At 36.5% G+C, this 12,296-nt stretch overlaps 2 protein-coding genes across 2 annotated transcripts; one reads left to right on the forward strand and one right to left on the reverse strand.

Annotated features, from left to right (window-relative positions):
* Positions 1-494: 494 nt before the first annotated feature.
* Positions 495-1,032, forward strand: LOC307259592 (hepcidin-like; the record flags this gene model as incomplete). Its single annotated transcript, XM_080039534.1, has 3 exons — positions 495-581; positions 678-752; positions 934-1,032. The coding sequence occupies 3 exons, from the start codon at positions 495-497 to the stop codon at positions 1,030-1,032; spliced, it is 261 nt and encodes an 86-aa protein (XP_079895660.1).
* Positions 1,033-4,203: 3,171 nt separating this feature from the next.
* LOC307259429 (hepcidin-like) lies at positions 4,204-4,746 on the reverse strand (the record flags this gene model as incomplete). The annotated part of the gene is made up of 3 exons (XM_080039266.1): positions 4,204-4,299; positions 4,481-4,555; positions 4,660-4,746. 3 exons carry the CDS (start codon positions 4,744-4,746, stop codon positions 4,204-4,206), a joined length of 258 nt encoding a protein of 85 aa, XP_079895392.1.
* Positions 4,747-12,296: the final 7,550 nt, after the last annotated feature.

Consider the following 12,296-nt stretch of genomic DNA (forward strand, 5'->3'; position numbering starts at 1 on the left):
TATTTTTTAAAGCAACTAACAATGTAATTAGAAATGTATTGTACTGTATTAACTTGAGCAACCCCAATATATGAACATATATTATGATATAATGTGTCATTACATGATTATGTTGGACATATTGCACATCAGGACCGCTGCGGGCCACAGGGATTCCTTTGTGAAATAGCCGTACCGGCAGCAAAATGCCTGTGATAATGTATATCAATTTTTTTTTTGAACTTCTTAAAAATAATCATTTGAATGTTAACCCTTATCATATAATACTACAATAAATAATAGAGAGCATCCCTTTCCTCAGGAATTTCCCAAGGCGATTCCCAGCATCACCTGTGATGCAAGTCAATTCCTGGTGGCAGGTGATGAGGCAATAGTGGCCGAAGTGAGTATAAATACCAGTATGTTTTACACACTCAACCATCAAACAGAGGAACAACTCAAAGAGCTGACAAGACTTACAAAACAACAACTTAATCCACTCAAACTCTCCTAAGATGAAGACCTTCAGTGTTGCAGTTGCAGTGGCCATCATGCTCACCTTTATTTGCCTTACTGAGAGCTCTGCTGTCCCAGTCACTGAAGTAAGAACTTCACTTAAACTCTTTCATTTTGCTTATTAGCTATACAAGATTTAAATTAAACTCCTACTGTAACTGTGCACAATTATTTAACAGGTTCAAGAGCTGGAGGAGCCAATGATCAATGACAATCCAGCCGCAGAAATGGAAGAGACATCAGTGGAATCCTGGAAGGTATGTTCAGTTAACTGAATGAACTGAGGCAAATACATTGAGCTATAATTCAAATCTAAGTGGATGTGTTTTCACTACAACGTTCCCTGATGTTCTGTCCACATAAGGAGAGAGAATAAACACAGTGAGTGATAATGCTGCAGATGAACACTTGCTCATGTCTTGTGTCTTTCACACACAGATGCCGTATAACAACAGACACAAGCGTGGCCTCAAGTGTAAATTCTGCTGTAACTGCTGCCCCAATATGTCTGGATGTGGAATGTGCTGCAGATTCTGAGGATTCCTGCTCCAACCAGCACTGATTTAGATATTTGTCTTCAAACAAATGTAACACTTTGAACTGTATTTGTTGTGTTTTCTTTTTACATCAAATGTATTATCAATAAATCCTCATGGTTTCAGAATACAATGTGCATATTGTGAATTGAACTCTTATCATATCAGTGATTTTTGAGAACCAGGACAAAAGGCCGTCTTCCATATGTAACTGCTTTTTTGTTTAAAGCTAAAAATATTTAAAATTCAAGATGTTATTAGGGAATAAGAATAGAATGTCTAGAGCACAATTATCCCCTTAAATTGAATTTTATCATTATTAAGTCAAACATATGACACTTGTTTTCTTCTCACATCGTCCAAAACAGTGTGTCCTCAGAGAAGGTTTAATCTTTCATACAATAAAACCTATTAAAAATTTACTTTAATGATTAAAAATAGCTTTTTTCATCAAAAGCAAAACTAAATAATCTCTCATATCAATTAAAACTGTTTTTCTAAAACACATTCATGTTTTATAAGGATTCTAAGTGGTGGGACCACTTTACTGAAAATCACCACCGTCAGACCTTTCGTCATGTAAAATGTAATAAAATCAGGCAAAATAAGGGGCAGCTGTCACTTTGAAGGACCCCTTGTCAAATTCTTCCTCTGCAGAGTACATTAGAGCCAGACAGGCTCTGAAAAGTGTTGTTGTTTTAGAATAGTTTACATTCCGAATCTTGAAAGTCCTTTGTCTCACCCATGATATGTCAACACCGACTTCTGAAGAAGTTATTTGAAATGTTTTGATTATTTTATTTTCCTGAAGTAGTTCATACTAGCACCTAACATCAACAGAAAAACCAAATGGCTATTATATAAATTCCATTTGTTATGTTAAATAAACGTTAAATATGTCAACACCGTCAGACAGGAAATCTGACGGAGTTGACATCTGACGGTGGTGATAGGCCAGTGACGGTAAAAAAAACTAAATCTGGGAGGTTGTGTCAAAGCTTAGCTCAGTAGCTTAATATAAATTGGATACATAGGGGAGGATGGGGGAATGTGAGACATCCGGTAATGTGAGACACCCGCTGTATGGGACATGGAACACATTTTTGGTCATGTGACATATATGTTTTCAAGCCCCCCTCTTTTCCCCTGGCCATGAAAGAGAGGACCTCATGGTAATGTTGTAAGCATGTTTTTTTCACAAAAATGTCTTTTTAGTAAGTAAAAGTAAATTTTCTTGCTGTCAAATGAATTGATTGTTGTGCCTAATCAAATTGATTCAGGTAGAAAAACTTATATCTCACATGTTGATGAACTACCAACATATGAAACCATGTGATGATGATAACTGAAGATTAGCCTGAATTGCTGAGGGAGGTAGATTTTCTCAAATTGTGGCAGTGGGGTAAAGTGAGACAAATGCTGTGGGGTAAAGTGAGACAGTGTCTGTGCCCTCTTTTAATGAATCCATTATATTTGAGGTAGCAAGGAGTGTGAAGCTGTTTTCTAGCTCGTGCCGGGCGTGCGAGATTCAAATGATCAGGAAGCAATATAGTGCATGTCCGTGTGTTGAAAGTGTGAGGGCATCGGACTGTTTTCGGCTCCGTGAGAGTGGTTAGTGACACAGCATCAACTAATGCCAGTCAGTGCTACACACACACCTGATTGCAATGAGTTGATGCAGTGTCACCTCTCACGGAGCTGAAATATTCCGTGTACTCACACAAAGCGAATGAACGAGACGGCAGATAGTATGGATCACGATAAGGTAATGTGTTTATGTTTTTGTAAATAATGACTATTTCCGATGAATAATGGTCATCTGATGATGCTGGTGAGGCAAAGTAAACTTTGTTTTAGTAGGCTACCGCTCATTCATTTAGGAGTAAACACTGCAGTCTAGGTTCGCTCTGTGAAATTGTGTATACGTTGCTTGGCAACGCCCTCCCGCCCGCCTATCACTCTCCCTTTTAGCTTTTCTTCATTGCATTTTCTTTTTTTTCTTTGATGGTTCAGCCCTGTTATCAGTCATTATGATGACAAATAATTGTCTCATACAAGGCTCCCGCTCCCCTTCCCTCACCTGGAGGGATAGGCATCTCAAATCGCGTTCCTGCGCCACACTGAAATCTGCGACCAATATGGATATGTGACCATAGAGCATGCATGCGTGAACCGAAAATCGGACTGGGTGTGCGACCAGACCAAACGCAGTAATAAAAACTATATTAAAACATATTTCTTTGCACTGATGGTCTCGTTTGCTGTTAAAGGTAATTTATGATTATGTGAGGAAACATGAGGCTGTTTAAAAGATATTTAAATGTTACTCGTAGCCGCTTTAAAGGGATGATCTCTCTTTCGGATTCTCTAAATCTTTTAATAACATTATAGATTGTATATAGTGAAATCTTTAAATGTTTTGCAGAAATAATGTTTTAAAACTGTTGGACTATTTTCCTTCGCAGTTCTAATAAGGCAGTCAATTTTTTGTTGAGGACAGCGCTACTACACATTTGTATCTGATGAATGGTTTACACTTTAGATTAGCGGGATGCAGACATGTTTGGTAATTAGTTATTAATAATTTACCAATGATTTGTTACTAAGCATCTCATGATTTACTAAAATCTTAATGGATGACTAACAATACATTTATGATATGTTAACATAGCACTTATTAATAATATACAAATATACAGTATATATATCTGTTTTGTAAATCATTAGTTCATCATTATTTAATGTCTTATATATGACTTATGAATGAATTATGAATCTCTTATATATTAACGTTATTATAAAGTGTTACCCATTTTCTTATATATGAAAATATAAGTCAATGCAAAGTTTTCCACCTTGTATGTTATGAAATGTGCATGTAACCAATTTTGCAAGTAATGAATCACATCCTGTTTGCAAAAACATACCACACAAGTACATTCCTGACCTGTCTATGTTGTTTCACGAGTGAGTGTTTTGAACATATTGAGGTTAGAAATTAAGAGAGTTTGAGAATTGTTATATGATAAGAGTTCCATTCACAATATGAATTGTGAATTGAAACCATGAGGATTTATTGATCATACATTTGATGTTAAAACAAATACAATTCAAAGTGTTACATTTGTTCTAAGACAAATATCTAAATCAGTGCTGGTTGCAGCAGGAATCCTCAGAATGGGCAGCACACTCCACATCCGGACATTCCGCAGCAGTTACAGCAGAATTTACACTTGAGGCCACGCTTGTGTCTGTTGTCATACGGCATCTGCGTGTGAAAGACACAAGACATGAGCAAGTGTTCATCTGCAGCATTATCACTTACTGTGTTTATTCTCTCTCCTTATGTGGACAGAGCATCAGGGAACATTGTAGTGAAAACACATCCACTTAGATTTGAATTATAGCTCAATGTATTTGCCTCAGTTCATTCAGTTAACTGAACGTACCTTCCAGGATTCCACTGATGTCTCTTCCATTTCTGCTGCTGGATTGTCATTGATCATCGGCTCCTCCAGATCTTGAACCTGTTGATAAATTGTGCACAATTACAGTAGGAATCTAGTATGTTACCATTATAAAAAAACCTGTATATAATAGACAAATGAAATGAGTTTGTAGTTCTTACTTCAGTGACTGGGACAGCAGAGCTGTCCTGAAAGCAAATAAAGGTGAGCACGACGGCCACTGCAACTGCAACACTGAAGGTCTTCATCTTAGGAGAGTTTGAGTTGATTAAGTTGTTAAATCTTTTGAATCGTTTGGTGAGTCTTCAGCTCTTTGAGTTGTTCCTCTGTCTGATGGTTGAGTGTGTAAAACATGCTGGTATTTATACTCACTTCGGCCACTATATTGCCTCATCACTTGCCACCGGGAATTGACTTGCATCACAGGTGATGCGGGGAATGGTTTCGGGAAATTCCAGAGGAATGGGATTTTAACCGATATTGATTGTACGATATTATGGTTAGGGTTAACGTTAAGGTTAGAGCACAGAGTTTGTCACTGTATAAAATCATGCATTAACAATGTTTGTTGTGCATCATTTAGACTTAACATGTCTTTTTCAGGCATGTTCAAGCTGGACAATTTTTCAAAATAAATGGATACAATATTATATTTAATAAACATTGAAATGTATGCTCATATACAATACACCTGCTAACACAATACACATGTATTACATTTTCTATTAAGTACAGTCAGCTGTATATTTCAGCAGGAGTGGAGGCACTCATGGAACTGTTGGTTGATACAGCGATTTATGAAGTCAGGGATTTTGGTTATTGCAAGATTTTAAAAGTCACTGAGTTTGTCACTGTATAACATCATGCATTAACAATGTTTTTTGTGCATCATTTAGACTTAACATGTGTTTTTCAAGTTTGAAAGCTCTGACTTCCATTGAAAAGAAACAACGTGTAATGATGAAGGGATTTTGATGATGTGTGCATTCCGATCATTTGTTTTTAAATGTATGATTAAAATAGTAGATTTAATTAACAGTATAATGTATACTCACATACAATACACATGCTCACACACAATACACATGTATTCCATTTTTATTGTACATGTATTTACTTGTATTCTTTTTTATTTAAGAAAAATATTTGTATATTTCAGCAGTTCTGGAGGCATTCTTTACTAATGGTTGACACAGACATTGTATGAAGTCAGGAAGGGATTTTGGTTATTGCAAGATTGGAAAAAATTTAAGTAACTGAAAGTTCAAAGCTTCCCAGAGGTTAGCAGTGTTGACTGCACACAGTGATTACTTCATTATACCTTATGTTTGAATAGTTGGTTTGACACTAACAGTAAATATTTCTAGCTGTGAAAGTGAAGTGTTCGGTTTTAAGAGGATCTCTTGGAACTGCTTGAGCTCAGAGAATATTTATGAAAGCAATTAACAATGTCATTAGAACGGTATTGTACTGTATTAACTTGAGAAACGCCAACATATGAACATATTTTATGATGTGACGTGTAATTTCATGGTTATATGTGACATATTGCAGGTCATATGTACAGTATCTCACAAAAGTTGAGTAGGGGAGAACAGGGGATTGTGAGACATCGGGTAATGTGAGACACCCCCTGTATCTAGGCAACAGAACACATCTTTGGTCATGTGAGATATATGTTTTCAAGCCCCTCTCATTTCCCCGTGGCCATGAAAGAGAGGACCTCATGGTGATGTTGTAAGCATGTTTTTTAACAAAAAAAAATTTTTGCATGTAAAAGTAAATTTTTCTGCTGTCAACTTAATCAACTTAATCAAACTTCAATCATACATGTTGATGAACTACCAACATATGAAACCATGTGATGATGATAACTGAAGATTAGTCTGAATTGCTGAGAGAGGTAGTTTTTTCTCAAAGTGTGGCAGTGGGGTAAAGTGAGACAAATGCTGTGGGGTAAAGTGAGACAGTGTCTGTGCCCTCTTTTAATGAATCCATTATATTTGAGGTAGCAAGGAGGCTAGTTTGAATAGGACAAAAGACAATGCGGGCCAGGGTTGAATGGTTATAGGGGTGTCAGCAAGGGCATGGTTTGGCAGGTATGTATCTGGGGGACAGAAGAGTGACCTTTAACTTCAATGGACTCTAAGTAATATGTCTTTATTAAATGAATGATCCCAATAAAACAAATGCAGAAAAATATTAATCAAAAACTCAAAAGATGGAAAATGACAGCTGAGTCTAGTCCTGTGTTCTGAGTCCCAGGCTGTTCAAGCTGGTCCTGATTGTCCTTTGCTCTGACCCCCAAACACTAGCTGGCTCTAAGGGTCTTGTGTTCTGATCCAAAGACTGTTTTTTAAACTAACTGGTTCTATCTTCCATTTGAATGATAATTATTGAATATGAATTATATGTTGTATTTGATCAGAGTTACTTTCAAGTGTTTAGAATTTTTTTTTGCTAAATTGGCCAAACCCCATGATTCTGTTACTCGTCCGACATTAGTTTTGGAATATTTGATTTTCAAGCTAGCTGTCAGGATTGTAACTGTTACAACATGTGTTGTATGGTAGTTTAGAGTGGAAAAAGCAAGTGGTTCAGTTTACCCCCTTGATTTTTTTGGTCTGTCTCAGTTTACCTCGAAGCTGGGGTAAAGTGAGACACATGACAACGTGTTTTGAAACAATCATATTTTCACTGCCGTTCGTCCTGAATAAATTCTGATAATGTACATTGCTAGGAAACATCCTGAATTAATGGGAAATGTGTGCATTTGACTGATAAATCATTTTAGCTCGCTAAGAGGAGAGCAAATGTAAAACGTGTCTCACATTACCCCGTTCTCCCCTACACCCCTCACATATCTTCAAATATTTCATTATATCTTTTCATGGGACAACACTGAAGAAATGACACTTTGATACAATGTAAAGTAGTCAGTGTGCAGCTTGTATAACAGTGTAAATGTACTGTCCCCTCAAAATAACTGAACTCATTCCATGAATCCGGTACAATTTGGACTTAGACATTTTTGGATTTTTGACCAAAATGTATTACTTTTCTGAACATCCCACAACATCAAGGACATATTTAACCCTCAGAAACAGATATTTTCCCATCTCAGGCATCAAAGACCTTTAATTATTGGCCATTATTGTATTTTATTGGCACCAATTTTTTTCAACCCCGTTATGGACACTGTGACACCTGTCTGAATATGTTTATAAAATGTAATCTTTATAAAATCTACATTTTTGTACTATTCAGATGTCCCCAAAACTAATGCAATATTTGCAAATATAGAAATTACACAACATGTCACTTTTCAGCAATACTCAAGTATGAAATGGGTACCTTTTGTGACAGCAATCACACCATTTTTGATCAAAGTGTGATCAAAATGTGGTTTTACTTCATATTTTTAACTAAAATCAATATTCTGATGATGCCCTAAATATTTCAGACATAGTTCAATAAACAGTTCATATTTTTTATAAGCTTTAAGGAATAAATACCATACATGCAGGTGTGACGGGATTGAAATTAGGGTAACGGGGTTGAAAATTGTAACGGGGTTGAAGGGGACATAAACAGATTAGAGTTTATTTTGGACTCTAATTACTTTCAACTGTCAAAAAGGTAACGGGGTTGAGTGTAACGGGGTTGTGATTTTTTGCTCATTATGGCTGCTGCTCTGCATGTGTGAATAACAGGAAAGCACACATGGCATGCATGAGATGAGAAATCATAAATGTATTCAAAATTACAAATATAATTTTCACAAGTTATTGTTTTCTATCTTTATTTCATGTAACGGGGTTGAGTTGTTAAGCTTGACGACTACAATATCAACATTTAAATGACTGAAATATAGTTGTTAAAGGTGGTGGCAACTTGCCTCTTTGTGCTGTTGTTGTTCAAAAGGGCTCTAACATGTCTTCTAATGTTACATTTAACATATGGAACAGTCCATTATTTTTTTATGGGTGGGAGAATGACTTGTGTAACGGGGTTGAGGGTTACCGAGGGACGGAAGTAAATATTGTGATTTTAATTAATAATCATGAATTTATTTAGAATAAAATCACTTCCTGTAAAAAAGCACATATATAGGTTTATGTGTATGGCAACATTTATTGAAATTTTTCAAGTTTTACTTGTCATATCCCAAGTAGATTTTCATTGAAGGCTGTGGGGGACATAACAAAATAGATAGTTTCAACTAAAGAAAACCAGATAATTCCTGAAATAAGGATAAAATGTATGTAATGTTTTACATCTTATTAAAGGGGGGACTTCAATTGATGTAAAAAGCTTTTTAAGAAAGATTTAATTGATCTCATAGATAAAATACACTTAAAAAGATCTAAGGGACTCAAATCGTACCGGATTGGTGGAATGACTTTGTCGAAACTGCTGGCAACAAAAGTGAGTACACACGTGAGTGATGTCCAAATTGGGCCCAAAGTGTCAATATTTTGTGCGGCCACCATTATTTTCCAGCACTGCCTTAACCCTCTTGGGCATGGAGTTCACCAGAGCTTTACAGGTTGCCACTGGAATCCTCTTCCACCCATTCATGACAACATCACAGAGCTGGTGGATATTAGAGACCTTGCGCTCCTCCACCTTCCGTTTGAGGATGCCCCAAAGATGCTCAATAGGATTTAGGTCTGGAAACATGCTTGGCCAGTCCATTACCTTTACCCTCAGCTTCTTTAGCAAGGCAGTGGTTGTTTGAAGTGCGTTTGGGGTCGTTATCATGTTGCAATAATGCCCTGTGACACACAATCAAAATTAATGTGTGTTTGATACATTCATTTTGATTGGGATTGATGTATATTTTTGAACGCAGCTGCATTTTCTTTTTATGTTGGAACCAGGTTCCTCAACATTATTTAGTTTTGATTTATGATATAATTCAATCCTAAAATTACATGTGGAATAAGTATGTTTTGTAAAGTAACTGCAGGCTATGACAATGTAAACAAATCCCATCCTCTTAAACTGAAAAATGCACCTTTAATGTAGAGTGTTCCACCTTAAAAATAGTATGAAGGTGTCATGTTACCAATTTTGCAAGAAATTCATTTCTGTCCCGTTAGCAAAAACATACCACACAAGTACATTCATGAGTATTGAACATATTGAAGTAGGAAATTAAGAGAGTTTAAGAATTGCACTCTGATAAGAAGTCACAATATGCATGTTGTATTCTGAAACTTTAGGATTTATTGATCATACATTTGATGTAAAAAAATTAATAAAAATAAAAATAGAATTCAAAGTGTTACATTTGTTTAACAAAAATGAAATCAGTGCTGGTTGGAGCAGGAATCCTCAGAATCTACAGCACGGTCCACATCCAGACATATTGGGGCAGCAGTTACAGCAGAATTTACACTTGAGGCCACGCTTGTGTCTGTTGTTATACGGCATCTGTGTGTGAAAGACACAAGACATGAGCAAGTGTTCATCTGCAGCATTATCACTCACTGTGTTTATTCTCTCTCCTTATGTGGACAGAGCATCAGGGAACGTTGCAGTGAAAACACATCCACTTAGATTTGAATTATAGCTCAATGTATTTGCCTCAGTTCATTCAGTTAACTGCGTACCTTCCAGGATTCCACTGATGTCTCTTCCATTTCTGCAGCTGGATTGTCATTGATCATCGGCTCCTCTAGCTCTTGAACCTGTTAATACATTGTGCACAGTTACAGTAGGAGTCTTATTTTTTACCATTTATAAAAAAAAAAACTGTATAACTAATAGACAAATGAAACAAGTTTGTAGTTCTTACTTCAGTGACTGGGACAGCAGAGCTGTCCTGAAGGCAAATAAAGGTGAGCACGACGGCCACTGCAACTGCAACACTGAAGGTCTTCATCTTCGGAGAGTTTGAGTTGATTAAGTTGTTAAATCTTTTGAATATTTTGGTGAGTCTTCAGCTCTTTGAGTTGTTCCTCTGTCTGATGGTTGAGTGTGTAAAACATGCTGGTATTTATACTCACTTCGGCCACTATTGCCTCATCACTTGCCAGCGGGAATTGACTTGCATCACAGGTGATGCGGGGAATGGTTTCGGGAAATTCCAGAGGAATGGGATTTTAACCGATATTGATTGTACGATATTATGGTTAGGGTTAACGTTAAGGTTAGAGCACCGAGTTTGTCACTGTATAAAATCATGCAATAACATTCAGACTTAAAATGTTATTTTCAAGTTTGAAAGCTCTGACTTCCATTGAAAAAAACAACAACGTATAAGTAAATATGAAGCGATTTAGATGACATGTTCAATCTCACCAATTTTTCTAAATAAATGGATAAAATAGTCAATTCAATAAACATTGAAATGTATGCTCACATTCAATACACATGCTCACACACAGTACACATGTATTCCATTTTTCTTTTTATGTACAGTCAGCTGTATATTTCAGCAGGAGTGGAGGCATTCATGGTACTGTTGGTTGATACAGCGATTTATGAAGTCAGGGATTTTGGTTATTGCAAGATTTGAAAAGTCACTGAAAGTTCAAATGTTCCCAGACGCTATCAGTGTTGACTGTACAGTGATTACCTCATTATACCTTTAGATTGATTTTTTTTACACTAAAAGCAAATCTTTCCACCTGTGTAAGTAAGTAAGGAAACTGTATCTAGATATTATAGTCAATAGTTATTGGTTTGTATTGAGCAGAGGCACAGAGGATATTTTGCTTTCTTACTGTACATTTTAAAACATGTGCAGCAATGTCTCCATGTTTGAAACTGTGGGCATGCACTGTTTGAAAAATGGAATGGCTGATGATTTCATACTGTGACAGCTCTATGCCCTGACCCTAAATATGTACTTTGTATCATTACTTTTAGGAGTGTATTTGTTTATTTTCTGTTAGAAAGTGGTCATGTCAGAGTCTATTCCTACTGCAGTTCCAAGCTATCCTTTTAAAACCAAACCAACTAGCCGCACCAGAAAGCAACACCCCCTAAAAAAATCCAGCATGGCTTGAGCTCTGAGAATATTTTTTAAAGCAACTAACAATGTAATTAGAAATGTATTGTACTGTATTAACTTGAGCAACCCCAACATATGAACATATATTATGATATAATGTGTCATTACATGATTATGTTGGACATATTGCACATCAGGACCGCTGCGGGCCACAGGGTTTCCTTTGTGAAATAGTCGTACCGGCAGCAAAATGCCTGTGATAATGTATATCAAACTTTTTTTGTTGAAAATCTTAAAAATAATCATTTGAATGTTAACCCTTATCATAGAATACTACGATCAATAATAGAGAGCATCCCTTTCCTTAGGAATTTCCCAAGGCGATTCCCAGCATCACCTGTGATGCAAGTCAATTCCTGGTGGCAGGTGATGAGGCAATAGTGGCCGAAGTGAGTATAAATACCAGTATGTTTTACACACTCAACCATCAAACAGAGGAACAACTCAAAAAGCTGACAAGACTTACAAAACAACAACTTAATCCACTCAAACTCTCCTAAAATGAAGACCTTCAGTGTTGCAGTTGCAGTGGCCTTCATGCTCACCTTTATTTGCCTTACTGAGAGCTCTGCTGTCCCAGTCACTGAAGTAAGAACTTCACTTAAACTCTTTCATTTTGCTTATTAGCTATACAAGATTTTAATTAACTCCTACTGTAACTGTGCACAATTATTTAACAGGTTCAAGAGCTGGAGGAGCCAATGATCAATGACAATCCAGCCGCAGAAATGGAAGAGACATCAGTGGAATCCTGGAAGGTACGTTCAGTTAACT

Source organism: Ammodytes marinus (assembly GCF_949987685.1).
Source record: "Ammodytes marinus genome assembly, chromosome: 13".
Taxonomy (NCBI): Eukaryota; Metazoa; Chordata; class Actinopteri; order Uranoscopiformes; family Ammodytidae; genus Ammodytes; species Ammodytes marinus.